General features: G+C 41.2%; 1 protein-coding gene across 6 annotated transcripts in view; it reads left to right on the top strand.

Annotated features, from left to right (window-relative positions):
• Positions 1 to 15,223, top strand: part of DDAH1 (dimethylarginine dimethylaminohydrolase 1) — a 228,174-nt gene extending 212,951 nt beyond the window's left edge. For all 6 annotated transcript variants that reach the window (XM_073234222.1, XM_073234223.1, XM_037012447.2 and 3 more), the window contains 2 exons: positions 9,767 to 9,910; positions 12,129 to 15,223. In XM_073234222.1, coding sequence (XP_073090323.1) covers positions 9,767 to 9,910; positions 12,129 to 12,245 — 261 coding nt within the window. In that variant the 3' untranslated portion in view covers positions 12,246 to 15,223. The remainder of the gene's footprint in view (positions 1 to 9,766; positions 9,911 to 12,128) is intronic.
• The last annotated feature ends 3,521 nt before the right edge of the window (positions 15,224 to 18,744 follow it).

Raw genomic sequence — 18,744 nt, 5'->3', positions numbered from 1 at the left:
AAAAGCTAGAAGGAGCCCAGGCCCTTGATTAACTGTCAGGTCACTACACTACACTATGACCTCAAAACTCCTTTCACATGAGAGGAAATGACCTTTTTGAAGCTGCCTGTGGGGCAGATAATTTCTGTTTTGGCTAAATTTAGTCCTAACTGATAAGGGCTAGTTGTCTTAACTAGCCACCAACAGAAAGCCCAGTTCAAGCTGGCTACAACAATGAAAATGTATCGGTCCATCTAGTTCTGAGGTAACACAGGCTTGAGAGTAGGTTTGATCAGTCTGCTCACTGATCTGGCCTGCTCCTGCCTTGGAGTGTGTTCACTCCAAACACTGATGCCATCAAAGAAGCAGATTGTATCTCTTCTCCACCTTACACAGCATCTTCATAAAGCCGGCTTCCATGTAGGGGAGGAGAGTGACTATGAGCAGCTTCTGGCTACATGCTTCCTCATACATATTCAGGGAGAGGGACATTAAATCTCTAAGAAAAGTAACGAAGCTTCTCGCAGATCTTGTGGATTCTTATTAGTCTGAATTGGTCATCTGCCCATTCCTGAACCAATTACTATAACCAGGGGGTGAATGACACTGGAGTTAGAGTTCCTGATTGTATGAAGGCATGCTGAAGCACCACAGCACACTCACAGGGGCACCATGGCATATTTTTAATTTTCAAAAAGAATACAGATGTATCTGTGAGATATCACACACAGTTCTGCTGTTGGGGGTTGAGTTTGTTCTCCTTAGTTTTTGTCCCCATTGCAACAAAGAATTGAAAGGCAGAGACACAGTAGTGAAGCAGAGTGAAAGTTTTATTTGAATACACTCCAAGGCAGGAGCGGGCCAGAGTCAAAGTAGACAAACACAGGTGTACTTGAATAAAGCAGAGGGAGGAAAGGGAAGCGCATTGAACTCCTGCTTGGCATAGGGCAAATCCTCGCCAACTCCTAAAGCCGATGCCACCTGGCATCCAGTGTCTCCTTGGATCTGCATGGCGTGGGAACTAACCCCCTACGACCCCAGGATTTAGGGGAGTCGCACTGCACTGGATTGAGTGAGATTATGTTCTGAGAATTTCCCAAAGACAAAGAAAGGAGATTTTTTGGGCAGGCTACTAAGGAGCATGATCATATAGCTGTAGTCTTGTCTGGGTCACACAGGCAACAGGAACTTGCAAATTCAAATCAGAGCTCTCAGTAGCCCCTCCCTACTAATTTGAAGTAGGACAGAGAGTGAAGACATGCTAAAAGCTGGAAAATACAATGAAATAGCAAAGTGACAAAGATACCACTGGAAGAGCACAGAGACATGTAATAAGTTGGGCAGGAAAAAACGCTTTTAAAGATACACACTCCAAGAAAGGGGAGTGCGGGCAACCTCAGGAGGAGCACTTAGGGGTTTAGGGTCTGGAGTCTTATAGGGCCTTTTTGGGTAAGGCTCAATATAAGGAAGGCATGATGCATACAGGTGATTCATAATTCCTTTGAAGTTTTGTCTTAAGAACAGGGTTATTTAGGTGACTGTGTTGGTTTGGATCCCACCATTCTTTACCCACATAGGTTTATTTACACTTTGGAGGTCTGTCTCCTGCCCTGGTTACAAAGTTACTTAATTAAGGGGCTGCAAGAAGAGAAAGAAGGGTATACAGATTAAGTTAAATAATAAGCTGGGCCTTTTTGCAGGCTAAGTAGATTTTACAATGGCATGACCCTTGTCTTATTTCCCTGCTCTACTTCATGGGGTAGGGCAGAGAAGTCCTTGATTGACTTTCTCTGGGAAATATCCAGACATTGCAAGTCACTTTTGGCCTTTGAAACTTCAGCTAATTAGCTAATTAACTCTGAGTCCTTTCTGTCTCTGTGGTTTATCAGGTTAACTCTTTGAGTCCCTTTTAGTCAGCTTTACTGGCTTTATTCTCCCTCCACCCTCTCATATCTTGTCTTCCTACCTAATGCTACTATTAGGTTATTTAGACCAGACTACTTAATAAGCTAAAGTGTTAGTTTTGGGGGATTTGTTTTGTTTTTTGTGTGTGTGAGAGGCACCATGAAAATATTACTACATTACGAATACTGTAAACCTAGAAAGGAACCTCTGGCCTAGAGCCTCAGTCCTCAAATCAAGGATGAAATTAGCCTCCCCCAGATTATGTGGGCTACACAGGGAGGTGTAGATATACAATGGAAAATTGGGGTAGTTAGTAAGAAGGCAGGGAATAGATGTGAGGGAAGCAACCACAGTATCCACCAGATGCTTGGAAGAGCTAAACCCTGAACTCCTCTTAGCAAGAGAATTGTCTTTGTTTAGGAAAATACATCAAGTCCTTTGGGGTAAAAGGTGAGACCCTTGAAGGCATGGGATAAGCTGGAGACAATGCAGCAAAAAAGAAAGCAAAAATGTCCTTGGTTAGAAATAATAGGAATGTGGAGATAGGGAAAGAGGAGAGAAGGGGGCGTGAGGAGAGGTGTGAGCCACAAAACAGTGTTGTCAAGTCTTTGGAGAAAGCCAGGAGCACAGTCAGGGCTGCAACTCACCCAGAGAGTCTCCCTTGTTTGTCCTACCCGTGCCCTGCTCCCAGGCCTCTACAGAGCTCAGAGTCACCTTTAAGAGTATGGAAAGTTTTCCCAGCCTTCCTCAGAAACCATTGCCTTAGGGTCCCTTCCAGAAATGGTTCATGTGATTTGCAGTTGTAGTTTGAATAACAGAAGTCTTTCTTCCACATGTTTATGTGGGCCTTATGATCTGAGAAAAAGCAGCAGATTCAAATATGAGAGAGAATTTGTGGAGGAAATGGCAGCCAACTAGGAAGGGAACATTTGGTATTTAGAGTTTGCCCAGATTTAACTAAAGAAACCATACAACCTCATGCTTAGGATCTGTATAGCAATCAATTCAGAGACGAGGTTTAAGAGGCAACCTCTTTCAGGTTCTGTTCATTTTGAGCTGATCCACAGAAAGACTATAAAAAATGAAAAAATGATACCAATTCGAGAATGTTTCCCATAGCTATATTGAGGCAGCCTTAAAAGCACTCCCTGGGCTTGATGCCTAGCATATTGTCAGTTTCTCAATAAATTTCTGATGAATAGATAAATAAATAAATGAATGAATGATTTTAGATATTCAATAGCAATAAATGTGCTTAAGTATTACATATTATATATCTCAATAGACTATAATCATTTGCTTTTAATATTGGCTTAGTTTCTAAATGTTGAAATGAGTGTCTATGTATATTTCATGAGAAGATCAATTATGAGCAAGCCAAAAATGTGCTTTGAATATTCCCTAAGCATCTGTAAGTATCTTCTGTACACCTTTCCTTCAGTATTTGACCAGTAAGTCCTAAATTGTTCTGTGAAACAACATAGCCCAGGATTTGTTTTTGATAATTGATATAATTTGAAGAAACCATGAGTAACAAGTGGAAGAATGGAGCTGCCTTCCAGCCCTTTGGATGAGAAAATTCCCAGAAATGTGGGGAACTGCCGGAAATGCCTGGTTGTTAATGCAACTAGCCATGCAAATTCTCTTGGGCTGAAAGCCAGACATTTCCCACTCTGTTTTGTGACAGCTTCACTCTGGGGAGCAAGCCCAGTTCCTCCAAACCAGCAGCCGTGTAACAGACCTCACCCACGTGGCCAAGATGATTCGCAGAGCCATTTCCTCTCACGGCTGCGTGCCTCCATCGTTAAGGATGTGTCTGTAGTAGAAGTGAGGTTGCCTTTCCTTTTACTGTTGGCATATCCTTCACATGCTTGTCCTGCCTCAAACTGGAGATGATCATCTCCTGAAGGCTATGCCTGTGACTGAATTACCTTTCCCACCATCACCATGCAGGCCCAAAGGGGACCAACATAAAGGACTGTTGAAGTGACTCGAACACTATCTGTATCCAATCCTCCATTTTACACAAAGCGACTAATTCCTCTGGGAAATGGCAAAAGTCAGAAAAGACATGGAGAGCAGCAACTTGACTTCTCAGACCATCCCACCAAGCCCTGTAGAACTTCCGTGCATCATCCAGTCTGGGGCCTCCCGGGAATCTGCAGTGGCTGTGGAGGGCGTAGGTGCTCTCTGCTTTCCGTTCTGGCTTGGGGCTCAGTGAGAAGCAGGCAGGACAGTCCCTGGGCTTAAAAGAACACTTCACACAAAGCCCTGGAGCAACATACCTCCTCCACCCTTCTTTAGGAAAATATGTCAGAACATACTACTCAGCAGCTCAACAGCTACATTCTCAGGATATTTGAAATGATGCTCATCTTTTAACAAAAGCTTCTGTGCATCCTCAAAGAGGAAAGAAACACTGTTTCTTCTCCTCGCCATGGCTCTGTCCTCATCCTCCCGCAGCCCCAGGAGCCTGAGCTCTTTGAGGTGATGCTATGCCAGGCAGGCCATGGGAGCCCATCTTCACAGCACCCCTTCCAACATGACAGGGAAAGACTAACATTAGAGAGGGACACAGTGTCCTGAGGCTTATTCTGTGTTCCCTTCTGAATGGCAAACACCCTGCATTGTGTATGTGCATGTATCTCCTGAACCCAGCTTTAAATAAATAATAAGCTGTCTTATTCAGACAATCACAATGTATAAGAAAAACAGTAACAGTCTCTCTGACAGGAAGAGAGAAACCTCTTCTCTGTTCCAAAGACAGAAATTCTTCATGTTTTGAATAAGCAGCTTCAGCTTTCTCATGAAAAAAAGAAAAAGAAAAACAATGTATTTCTTGTTTATTATCTACAGTTAACATTTCCTAAATCCTTTTCATTTAGAAAGACTACTCCTGACAGAGCGTTTAGGTTTTTTTTCTTTCCAGTTAATCAGAACCATTCACCGCTCCAAACAGGGCCTGTTCTATTATTAAAAGTTATTTCTTTGGGCACATTTTTTAACCTCTCTTCAGATGATAACCAGGGGCCCTGATATACTAATTGAAAACTTCTAAGGTGGCTTTGGTGGTTTTGCGAAGACATTAATTTAAAGAGTAGAATTTATCAGTGAATTACTTTATATATTCCCAGCATTAAATTATTTCCTCACTCAGGATATTTGAATTCCTTTCCTCACAGTAATGAAAAAAATGAAACCATTCTCAAACAATGCTAGGTCGGGTACTAGCTCTTAGTTCAGAAATTTGAGGAATGCGGGATCCTACCACAAGCTATAAATTACAATGTAAGGCCCGGAAAAGAGAAACACTAAAGAGTGAGGAAAAGCAGTGATTAAAATTCAAATAGATGTCATTAACCAAAGGACAAAGCAAACTCCTAGGAACCCAGTGAGGAGGACATTTCCTCTAGGAGGTGAGGGTGGCGGTGGGAGGGAGCGTGGAGCCCGGTAAATAAAGCAGTCTGGGAAAGGAAATGATTGTCTCCGTTCCACCAAAGAAACTGGGCACATTCTGAGGTAGGTACAACCTTGGAGATTTTAGTTTGTTCCCTCACTGATAAACAAGAAGTTAGCACTGATAATAATCCTTGATAACATTTCCTCTGGAATGTACAACATTCCATGTTTCTGCTTAGTAGTCACCACCGGACGGACACGCGTGAGTCAGACTGAGAGGTGGGGAATTTGCTTGTAATCAAGTGTACCAGGTGTGGTCTTTACATGCTGCTTTCTCTTTGAATTCATCTCGTACTAAAAGTTCTAGGTGATATCTTTATGGATAAAGAGTGTAATGAATCATCTACAGACCATGAATTAAACCAGAAAACCACCTGGCAGTTTATCTAGAGTTTATGATTGATGGGAGCAACTAGCCTGAATGTGATGGACCAAAATAAGTCACCCACAATTCTCCCAATTGCTTAGGAAATTAGGTCAGTGGAAATACTATTTTCTGGAGTTTGTTTTGTTTGTGTTTAAGCTTGACCAGGGAACAATGGCTGTACATATCATGTTTTAAGGATCTTTGTGAGGCCCTTGAGTCACTGGAGTCCTACTTAGTAAACCTCTGGCCCAGGGAACTGTTTCCCCAGTGGGTCTGGAAGGAATCCTGAACTTCTCAGGTAAACTACATCTAATCCATGCGAAGGATGAGAGTCCAGTTCTTACTGCAAATGTAAGCCAACCGACTATCTTGGCCCACTGTCAACAACACACAGTCAGCAGACCTTCAGGCCTACTGAGGTCCTCCTCCCAGCACCTGGGAAAAAGCATCTGGCCAGACCCACCCATGGGAGACTACTGAAGAGCTTCACAAACCCTAACTGCCACTTTGCAATAGAGACAGCTCCTCTTTCATCATGAAGAAATCAATCTGCTCATTGGGTTCCTGGACTATTTTGCTAAAACAGGGGTCACAAACTGATGAGATACATGTGTTCTGTTTGCTGCACACAACAGTTTTTTTTCTTTCCTTTCTTTGTTTTAGTGCTTTTGGGTGCTGCACACTGCCTAGTTAGCTGCAGTTCCACCACTCCTTATTGTCTTGCATCCAAAGTCATTTGGGTTAGGACCACAGAGTACAGTGACCTACTGTACAGCATATAGGGAAAAAGACAAACCTCGGCCTCATTGATTTTAGCCTGGCTCACTTTAACTAATGAATTGTATTCTGTTTCTGGACATAGACCATACCTTGTTTTTCTGAAGGAATATTCCATTCCAGTGCACTCCTGAGGTTTGCATATCCTTTGAAAGGAATGAAGAAATGATTCAGTTAGTTGCAAACATATTTTGATCACCCTGCTATATGACAAATGACTTGAAAAAAACACAGAGGGAAGGGTGCTCACATTTATTACACTTTTAATATGTGCTAGGAACTTGTTTTAAACACTTCACATACATTATCCATTTTATTTTGGTTTTTTAAAATAATCTTTAGAGTCACCCTATGGGAAATAGGTATGACATTGTCATCCCATTTTACAGCTGAAGAAATGAGGCTCAGAGAGCTTCATTGACTTGCTCAAGGTCACACAGTTAGTGTATGGCACAGCAAGGCTTCAGACCCAAATCTTTCTGACTCCAAAGTCCATGCTGTGTTTACTCCATTATGAACTAGACCTGCATTGCAGGAGCTAGCAGTCCCTTTAAAGAGAGAAATTTCCTAAAAACTCTCATATTCAGACTGGTCCTAATTTTGAAATATTTGGGAACACTGTAGCAACTCTTTCTAGGGGATCCAGGCAGAAGGGATGCTAAACCTGCAAGACTCTCCAATTCTATGTTAAATAACCATCAGGAATATGAGGGGTATAGGCTTATGTGATTTTCAGAATAAGGACTGACCTCCAAAACAGGCTATTTTAAGAGTGAGATTAAAGGCTAGAGCTTGCCAGAATAGTCCGTGGGCCTGCAGACTGGCAACTGAAACCTTGTTTTTCTGGTCATGCTGTCATAAAATGTTAGTAGCTTATTTAAGACTTATTATTATGCCTTATTACATACATTATCTTCATGCAACTTCAACAGAAAGTATATGGAAGACTATTCTTATCCCAATTTTACAGGTGAGAAAAACAAGGAGTTAGGGGGGAAAAAAAAGCTTTTATTTACATAGCTAATAAAGGCTAGAACTGAGACTCAACCCAAGAGTTACTCCAGAGTTCATGGTCTTGATATGCCCTCTCCCACACCATCATAAATGGGAGCTGCTGTTTTGAAAGCAGCCAGAAAGAAAGTCTGCATAATATGTAATTAAATAATAATTCAGAATAGAAGAGAGCTACTTGTTTTTTTTCTCCTCTTATGTAAGCCTCTTTTTCTCTGGGTGTATCCATTATATAAAGAGGGCTAAATTGAACATGTTAATTTGCTTAGAATAGTTCTCTTTAGTGGTGTTTTATCTTAATTATCCACCTGTTCAAATAGATCTAAGGTTTCTCAATCAGGGCGCTAATGAAGAACCCACCCTATGGGCAAACCACTCTATGGGCCTATCCCTTCACGCAACAATTTAAATTCAAAAATGCAAGAGAAATGTCCAGTCCTGTAACTATACCAATTTTACCATGTGATAATAGGACTACATATAAAAAAAGACTAAGTGGGGTACAAGGGAATAAATAGTAAGTACCAAATGAGAGTGGAAAAGTAGATGTTATTAGTTTGCAAAAGAGACTTACTTCATCAGCTCTGAGGTCAATACAGAGAGCAAAGTGAGGTGATTAATAGAGACCATTTTGGGTTGCACTGATCCGGATTTGAATCTATCTCTATGACCTTATGCAAATTATTTGACTTTTCTCAGTCCAGTTTATTCATCTATAAAATGGCAATTCTGAGATAATAAATGAAAACCAGCATGGCGCCCAGCTTATTCTTATCGAAATATAATCATACATTCGTCTCTCAGTCTCCTCCATTAGGCTATGACTGTTTCAGAAAGTCCCAGATCTATGTCCTACTCATTTTTGTGTCTCTTAGCCTTTGAGATAGTACTTAAGCTCATCCCCATTCCTGACGTTTCCTTCTGTGTGAAGGATGTTCCATTAGCAGGTTACTCTGGCCTCTCTCAGCCCTTGATACACTCCACACTAGGAGAAGGGAGTGGTCCACCTAAGTGGTAAGTCAGGAGGGGCTTTACTGTGTACCACTCGACATATTATCTTTGAAATGAATTTTCTAAAGGGAGTATCCCGTCTCTTCCACTCTCTCATACCGTAAATCTTTCTGTCCAGTGCTACCGTGACTGAGGGGGAAGTCTACTTAATTCAGGGGACTAATAATCCGAAGCACATTTCCACACAAATATTGAAGGGTAGAGGGAGACTTGGATGGAAAGGTGAATGAAAACCAGATTGTGGAAAAGCTCTTGCTACATATACCTTGGCATTTCAGCAAATTCCTTAAGGCTTATGGGTAGTAATAAAGAATGGAAAGTCTATAGATCTAAGCCCAAAATAATCATTTGTTTGTTTTTTAGTGTTTGGATATTTTTGTTGGTAGGGGGAGGTGTTGTTTCAGGGGTTTTTGATTTGATGGTGTTAAGGAGGTGAGGATTTGTTTTCAATATTTTGTTTTGTGGGATATTCATTTTTTTGTGTTATTTTATACTAAGGTACTAATAAACCTGTTATTTGATAAATAGACTAGCTCAAAAGGTTTTTTCCCCAAGGGAGGTCCAGGGACCATCTGCCTCAGAATTACCTGGGGAACTTCAGAATGCAAATATTTCTATGCCTCACTTCAAATCTGCCAGACCAGAAGCCCTGGGGCTGAGACCTAGGAATATGAAATTTAATATTCTCCTCAAATGCTTTTTATGTACACTGTTAAGGACATCACCTGTGAACAGACAGGGGAATTCAATTGAAATGTATCTAGAAGAGGAAATTGTGCATATGTGTGTGTGTGTGCACATGCCAATGGTTATTGATAAATCATATTATTGCCCATCTGGTTACTACTATGGTCCTTTTATCCTACAGACCAGAGCAGCCCTGCTTCCTCAGCCAAGGCTATCATCAAAACCTCAACTGGGCCTTTTGTATATATGGCTATTTTGTATCTTATGTTAGGTCTTAGGGAAAAAAAACTAGAAAAATTGTAGACAGTTTTAAAACCTTTATGAAATTAGAGACAAGCACACACTTTTAAAAAAAACTGCAACAAGAAGAACCTGCAATTCTTTCAAAGAATCATAGCTTCATTAGATTTCCTCTTCTGATTCTAAGTGACTAGAGGCAGTAGACGGGAAATTCAACACAGAGACATTCTTAGGCATCGTTTGCAAGGTTAAATCCTACCACACTGCTTTGCTTCTGTTTAAAAGTGTGGGGAGATGCCCCACTTAAGCCTGCTTTGGTTCTCTTTATAGATCATGCAACAGATGAGTGACCACCGCTATGACAAGCTCACAGTGCCTGATGATACGGCCGCAAACTGTATATATCTAAATATCCCTAGCAAAGGCCACGTCTTGCTGCACCGAACACCAGAAGAGTATCCAGAAAGTGCAAAGGTAAAAAGCCATCCTTCCTGGCCACTGCAGCTAGGCAGGCCTTGCTGACAGTCTTCCTGCCTGGGAATTCTTTCATGATGGAGTGACAAATAGCAGTGGCTTCCTTTTCCTTTATACACATCAAATCATTAAGAAATCAGAAAGGGTAATATCACTTAGGGCACAAGGAAATTGTGTTTAATTCACTCTTCTCATTCATGTCCCTGGTGACCAATGCTTATACAGTAATTGAGATGATCAAGCCTGGTATTCAAAGATTTTCAAATGAACACTTAAATCTCCCAAGTCTATGCTCCACTCTGATTAAATGAACATATCCCTACACTCAGATCCTCATTAAGCAAAGATACCTACAATTAGATGGCCAACTGTGTTGTTTTCTGACAAATCTGGGCTGCCCTTCATTAGAGGGTTACTTATTTTGTAAGGTAGAGAAGCATGAATGACCCAAAGAGGTGGGTGCTCAATATCAGAGCTGCAAAAAGAAGAGCTTTGGAACTATACCTCTTAGGTAGCAAAGGATTGAAAAGACAGACCAGAAAGAACTATAGTTTGCTTGCATCAGCCAACTGGTCCCTCTAAGAGGCTCTGTATTTGTGTTTCAACGAGGGAATTATCCTTAGATATGGAATTCTTTCCTGGGCTAAGGAAATCTTGCCTTTCAGGGCACTCTGCCAGTCTTATCTGTATACTTTAGTAATTTCGATTTAATCCCACAAAGTAAATTTAACAACGTTTATTCATAGATCCTTCAAATGTCCATATCTGTTTTGGGCATCTCAGCATTTTCATCTGTGCCCAGAGGAACAAAATATTTATTCTAAGCACTAAACAAGAGACTTTAGTAACCACTGATCTTATATCTTTTACATCTTAAGCTTTAAAAGTCTTGGGAAATATTTTGTGCCACCTTTTAAGTATGCAATACTATATAGCTTTAGCCTTATCCTCATAATCTGTCTTCTTCGCAGCATATCAAAAAGGGTAGGGATACATAGATCATTTCTCTCTCTATTTCCATGGCTGAAACTGTGAACCTAAGGAAAATAGAGGAGTCCTGACCCCACACTGGGACTTAACCAGCTCTCAGATGGATAGTGGGTCTCATACTTTAACATGCATCATGGCTGTTAAAAATACAGGTTCCTAGACTCCCACCCTAGAATCTATCTGTGATAAACAAGTTCCTGGATTACGGAACCCCATTCGAGAAACACAGCTGTGGATCATTCTGGCCTCTATAACCACATGATCTTCTGACAACCAGATGATTATTAACCACCTCTGAATATAGCCCTGTGTCTATCAGCCGTAACCATGCTAACACCGTGAGTACCGAGGGCTTCCCCTGTGCCCAGGCACTCTACCAGGCATGCTACATGCGTGATTTTACTTATTCTTTACAACAGCCCTGTGAGGCCACTCTTATTACTATAATCTTACAGAGAAGTAAGCCGAGGCTCAGAGGGCATGTCACTTGACTGAAGTCACACTTTAAGTAGTAAGTTGACAGAACTGGGTTTGGAACCCAACTCTGTCCAACTCCAGCACTCTTAAATAACCACTGTACTAAATTTTGAAGAGCACAGTGCTTCCTAAAGAAGCATGGTAGATTGTTTTTTGGCAGTGTGTTTCAGGCAATTTGGTCTTAACAAAATGTGCTTTGCTTAATCATAGGAGAAAAATCTGTAGATGGTTAATTTGAAGTTTTGACACATGCTTTCTATTAGTGTCCAAAGATGCTATAGAATTCACACCTGTAATTTAAAAGCAGTTTGACCTGAAATACTTCACATAAATTCTATTTTGTCAAGTGTTTCCGGTGGCATTGGTATGGAAAGAAACTTCCAGTTGAAAGGATTTTAAAGTGTGGAGAGAGACTAATAGACTGAAAACACACAGCCACCGACTTTCATGCCCCACTTCATCGAGCAATGGCAAGGGCGGAGCAAAGGCGTCTCTAGCAACAACCACATTTTTGACACATCATTGCATTTGAGGTTACAGCACAGAGCTGTGGTTAACCGATGCCACTAGTTCTGTGGATATGGCCGTGGGCATGAGTGTGGTCTAGAATGCATGCATATCTTGAGGTTAAATGGGTGAGAAGCCTAAACTCACAAGCCAAATTAATTCTCTTCAGCAGGCGGGGGGAAGGGGAGGTAAGACAGAGGCAGAAACGTCATCCGTCTCTACCTTTGCTTGATTCCTACTGCAGGTTTATGAAAAGCTGAAGGACCATATGCTGATCCCTGTGAGCAATTCTGAAATGGAAAAGGTGGATGGGCTGCTCACATGCTGCTCCATACTGATTAACAAGAAGGCAGACTCCTGAGTGGGAGGCCCTCCCTTGTAGCCGGCAAAGCTGCACTGGCCAGGCCGAAAACCGTACCCACTTCTGTTGTTGTCTCTGACAACCTGCTGTGCTGCTTTGCTACTAACTCTGGGTTATAAAAGTTTCATTCTGAGTTTAATTGCTTCTTTCTGCACCACCCCCACCCTCCCCTCACGGTGGTACCTAACCTGTGGATTTGCTAAATGAATTCAGCAATATAGAAAATAATAGAGCTAATGAATTATTGAAACATGGTTAATAATAGTAAGGACACCTTCACTTTAGTGTTTCTATCAGTGTGAAAATCGCTTAGTTGCCCATGTATGCTGAAGAATGTCTTCTTGATCAGTCAGATAGGCTGGGGTTATCATTAATCATCTTTGATTCCTTTGAAATTCCCTGGTCCATGGAGCCTCCCCTTTCCCTGTTTTTTTTTTTTTCTGAACCCTGGAAACTTTTTTCCAGTTACTTTCTTTTGCCTTTCCCACTTCTTTCAGTCACCTGCGCCTTGGGTAAAATCCAGAGTCTTGCCTTCTAGATCTCATGCTACGTCTTCTGCCACTACCCCTACTCTTCCCCGGAAAGGCAAACAGGCCCCTCAGCAGAACTGTAACCAAAATCAGAACGGCTGTTGTGGGGAGAGTTACCTACACAGAGGCACATCCTGACAAGGTTTGCCCCAAAGATCTCAGCTCCAGAAGAAGGAGGGTACCACACCTGGGCAGGTGAATTCAGCTCCAGATGGCTGCTGGGGGGTTGTGGATCAAGAGGCTTGGAAACACCCCATGGGTCCAACATCTTAGGAAGGCTTAGAAAGTCTCTGTAAGTCACATTCCATGAAATTTTGCTTCATTACTGGCCATATACAGACCTTGGGGAATAGAGCCTTATTTTTTCCTTTACCTCATTTCTATTTCCCCCTTCATGACTCAGCTTATTTCCAGCCTTCTACCCCCTGCAGTTATCTTCATCCAGCAAAGTTATTTTTTTCAAAAGGACATCACATCTAAAAATGATTATTGATGGTCTAGTGCAAGCCAGATGGGGCACGTTCAGAAAGTCATCGGCTTAGTGTTTGAAACCAACTGCAGACAATGGACAATTCTCGTTTGAAATATCCATGAATATTTCCTGTGGAGTTCAATTAAAACTTCTTTCCTCTCTAACCTTCAAATTACACAACCTTAAACTGACACGGGTCTCTTACAAAGAACAGTGCCTCAGTGAAGGGAGAGATCATTGTCTTTCACTTAAACCTGAAAGAAGCAGCCTTTTAGAAAGCCAGGGACATGGTACTTTCCAAGGAATGGTGACTGATCCAGGCATGTTATCAAACTTCCTAGTCATCTCCACCTTTCTGTATTGCCTCTGGCATATTGTTTAAGATTAAGAATCAGAGATACTAAGAAATACTACTTCAAGTCTCACTCTGCTTACCTATGTGTTTGTAATCAAACATCCCTTATATCTGGTGACCCAGAGAGAATTACCTTCATTTGTCATCTCCCCCTTAGCAAATGAAAGTGGTAAGCCTCTGAGAAAACTGAGACATCTTTAACCACTGTATTTTTAATTTATTTGATAATTTTATGAATTTCTTGAGCTTTGAAGAAATTCCTTCTCTTTCTTTTTGCTTAGCCTTAAAATTCATTTCACAGGTAAATATCTAATTATATGCATCCTGTGAGTGAACCATATCTTGGTCACTGTCATATTTCGAACTGTCTCATCATGAGTGAATAATATGTTTTACCAGAGAGAGAATGAAAGTTACCCATATGCCCAAGTTAATAAAGAAAACTTGGCCTCTGCAGTTCTGGTTGCCCTTTTGGGTAAAATCTGGCCCTACGCTGGCAGAAGCAGGAATTCTCCCTGTTAGAGTTCAGTAGCTCAAAATCAGCCACAGAAACACTAACCAGTTTAGGCTTAATACTAAAGCTAACTGGCATGTAATTTTCAATATTTTTACTTCTATATTTCAAATTAAAGAACTGTTCTCTGTTCTGTTTAGTCAGTTGCAAGTGAATAGATATTTCTTTTCAACAATTTGTTGTACAGAGGCTGTTTTTCATTTTTCCTCTCCTTATTTTCTTCTTTGCCTCTCTTTATCTCAAGAAATCACTTAGGATCTGTGCACTTCCTCTACAGAATCTTTTTCTGCACTGCTGTGTCTCCTCTAGGCTGTCCTCTTTGGACACCCTATGTGATATGATGATGTAAAACCTAAAATGTGCACAGCATAGTAGTAGTATTTATGTGATGTTTTCATCAGCATAATGTTATCTTGGAAGAAGATACCCATTACTTAGATTCCCCTCTTGTCCATTGTGATTTATAAGGATAAAAAACTAACAGAAACTGCTTTTTGATGTTGTAAAGCCATTAGGAATTGTATTTAGGTAAGTAAAAGTTAGGTGGGAGTTATTTGGTCAGTAAGGGTCAGTTTAATAGAGACAACAATATAGAGAAAGTACATTATTTAGCATTATTTCCTCAACTGTGATGGATTGCTAAGAAATCAGCAGACAGATCTCGCTAATGTCTATTGATTGCTCTTTTAAGCTACAGTGAACAGATTACTAAGGCTACCTCTTCATCTGTAAGAGGGGAAAACAGTCCATAAATGAATGATGTGACTTATGTAGAGTTGCATGTCAGCCTTTGTAATTATTTACTGTTTAACATTCTACAGAATTCAGACATGATTTCGACGTGGTGTTAGATCTGTGCATTTTACATTACTGACCATCTCGTTCCAGCCAGTGTGTGGTTATCCACTCTGTGTGCCAAAACCAGTAATGCCTTTCATGGCCCTTTAGTCCAGAGAAGTTCTGCACTGATAGTCTCTTGCTGTCCTGTCCTACAAGTAACCAATCACGATGGAATAAAGTGTGCATTGTACAATGCCCAATAGTACGTGTCTCTTTTTCGCAACAGAAAGTGCTGTGGTTAATAAAGTCACCATTTCTTTGCTATCAGAGATGGGAAGCTTTCTCTGTTGTCCTCTAAAAACTTTGAAATTAGAAATATTGTAGCTGTAAATCAACTGCCATCAAAAATTTGGATTAAAATGATATGTGAAGAGATACTTCATTCTTCAGGCACTGAAGAATTTTACATGTGATCGGTGCCAGATCAGGAGATGGTGATCTCATTGTGCCTCCTTCCTCAAGAGGCTCCCTTGTTCCCTTTTCCTCCTGTGCTCAGCACATTGTGTGGCTCAGTTATGGAGGCAGTTGGACAATTTTTTTCTTCACTCGTGTAAGAGTTTTTCTGTTTTGTTTTATTGTAAGCAAATTTTAAGAAATTTGAAGATTGTCTTAAGGCTTTTTTATTTCGAACTTTTTTTCAAACTGAAAGTAGTTTTACTTTCTTTTTCTGATTGTAAAAGCAACTGCTCACTGTAAAACTAAAATTCAAACAATACAAAAGAAACAGTATAAACAAAACTAAAGAAAAAAATTACTCAAAATTTCCCCACCTAGAGATAACCACTCAGATAACATTTCAGAGACTATCCCCCATCTATGAGTAGATGTAAATATGGAATAATTTTACATAATCATATTGTCTTATAGCCTGCTTACTTCACTTAGCAATATATTGTGGGCATAGCTCCACGTCAGTAAATAGAGATCTGCATCATCAATTTTAACAGCCCTGAATATTCCATGATACGGTTGAAGGAGTCCCTTCTAATTTATATAGAATGTTGTATCACAGATGCTCGGTATTCCCATGTTGCTAGTAGCTGGGGGTCTTCAAGCTGTCAAAAATGCTCTGCTTAGAAGTTTCACAAAACACACAAGAGTTAGTTCAATCTGGTGTCTTCTTATCATAACCCACTGGTATGTGCAAATGCTGACCAGAAGCACAGAGGAGTACTAAAATTCCTCCGAGAGGTCATTGATTTAATCACATCTGCTCAGTTGATCTTATATTGATTAGTTCTCCATTATTTAGGCTGGCATCGATTTGAGTGATAAAGCTAAGAAATGCTAACTGCCAACCCTGTCAACTATCCTGGGCCCTAGTAGCAAAGGGACTCTCCGCCTGAGTGCAGAATCTTCCTCCCAGAGGAGAAGGGAGACACTTTTTAAATGAAGAGTTGGCAGGGGTTTCTGTGACTGATCTTCCTCCCAGACTTCCAGAAGAATGGAGGAAGATAAGAATGAGAAAAATCCCCTCTCATGATAAGCTGCAGATTCTGGAAATGGGAATTTTGCTGAATGAAGGATAAGAATGCTGGTCAACAATAGTTTTAGACAAGTGAGCACATGTTTAACAAATGCCCACACTCTGCCAGGCTCCAGGGTGCAGCTCCTGCCTTTCCAGAGCTGACAGGCTGGGAGGGGCAGGAAAGGAAGATACATGAGTATACAAACAATTATGACTCAACAGAAGGTAAGGCAAGAACTGAAAATAATAGTGCTGTGGTGGTTCCCAAGTAGGGCAGGCCAGCGAGAGGAATCTGGGATTGCATTTGGCTTGAAAGGACAGCCCTACCTTCAATAGGAAAATATGGGAGTGTGGGCGTTGTAGGCCGAGGGAGCCGCATGAGCAAAGGCATGGAGGGGGAGAGCGCAGTGCACACTTCAGAAGCACCTGCTACGTGCCAGTGACTCTGCTAGGCTAGGCTCTGAGGTACTGTGGTGACAGTCCCTGCTTTCCTGAAATTTATACCCAAATAGGAAGACAGACATTGAACAAGTTACAGCAAGTGTGGTCAATATTATGAAAGAAGGATGGGGTGTTCAGAGCAGATGGGAGTGCCAAGCAAGTAGATTTGTTTGGATGAAACATGGTAAAATATAAAAGCATAGTGAGATGGTGTAGATTGGGATGTGGAGAACCTTGCCTGTTAGGATAGGGTTTGGGGACTGATTTTGGCAGTCTGCGAGGATTGCCCTAAAGACCTCTGGGTCAGGGAATGGTCTTACTAGAGCTTGAAATGACAGCATTGTATAGGAGGAATGGGAACTGAGACTAGTGTTTCTCTAAGCTTAATTTCTGCACATTTAATTTGTCATTTAAACATCACCTCTCACCTCCAAAATGGAACCTGGAAGCTGGGTAGTTAACTCTATATTTTCTCTCCTGAAAAACAGATGAGTAACACCTTCCCCTCCCAACTACAGAGGGACATTTTCAAAGCAAATGAGATAAAAGGACTGAAGGGTTCTTTGGAAAAAAAGGTATAATATAAATATAATTATCATCATCATTATCCTCATTAACTCCTATCATAGCAAGTCTGGAACCCATCAGAATGTCATCTCCTGTTTGAAACATCAATCACTGCTCCAGAAATAACTCCAGAGTTTCATCTCGGATGCACCTAGGCTGGCCTGACAGCTACCACGGGGAATTCACAGGCCTCCTTGGCAGCCGCCGTGGCTGCTCCAAAGACACAGTACTTGCATTAGGCAGTTGTTGGCAAATCAGAATGTTCCCCCTCACCCTGCCTCCTCCAAACATTCATTTCTAACTCAGTGAAAGCTGGGCCACTTAGGGCACAAGATAACTGGGGTTATCAGGCTTTTAGGAGACCGTGTAAGTGCCAAATGTTACTGTTACTATAAATAAATAAAAGATTCAAACCAGTAAGCCAGCTAACTGTTTAGTAAACTATAGCTGGGGCTGGCTTGTGACATGAATGCTTGAAAGTAATGATGGGTCTCAGTCTTTGGAAGCCCCCTCTATTTATAAGTAGAAAGCTTAGTCAGCTGGCTATGAAAGAGCTTGGATGAATTAACACAGACCTAAGAAGGTAGTCTGCTTTTTCCTATGCTGTACCATTTTCAAAAAAATTTTTTTTATATTCCTGCTCATGGACAAAGGAATGTATTGATTAGCTAGGACTTTGGGGCAGAACTCAGCGGACAAGTACTCAAAATTAAACTAGGAAACCCTGTGCTGTGTCCTGGAATTTCCCATAGGGAACAAACGATCTGTGTACTTCACATTGATGCAGGAAAAGTTCAAAAACCAAACAAGTTTTGATTCCAAGCAACAGTTGGGCTGTGTAGAAATGATAGCTCTTCTACCTCTGAAAAGAGCTAATGGAATAAATGGCTTCATGGATCTAGCAGAGGCTTAAAATTCCAGGGCAGTATCTGAGCTGTCATCTCTTGTTTCCATGGGACCCAGAGGAGTGCCCGAGCTCCCCCTGAGTCAGTTCTAGGACAGCAACATGTGGCTTACTTGCTTTCTAGGCTTGACAATAACTGGGGGAGACAGAGGAACGATGTTACCATGGCAAGATGGTAACAAAGAGACTATCAGATAGGGAAGAGAATTCACCCACACTTGGATCAAATGAAGAGATTTTAGTGAAGGTCTGTTTCAAAGGTACGAATGTTCCCAGTACAAACACAGGACAGTGAGACACCCAGGAACCAGCCGTCAGCAGTACTCCCAGGCCCAGCAGGACAAGGGCAGGAAATTGTGCTACTGAATGTGGGTCAGAGAAGGAAGGACCATCACTCCAGCCAAAGAC

The sequence above is a fragment of the Manis javanica genome, chromosome 4, assembly GCF_040802235.1.
Source record: "Manis javanica isolate MJ-LG chromosome 4, MJ_LKY, whole genome shotgun sequence".
NCBI classification, from domain to species: Eukaryota; Metazoa; Chordata; class Mammalia; order Pholidota; family Manidae; genus Manis; species Manis javanica.
This window is presented reverse-complemented; position numbering and strand designations above follow the sequence as displayed.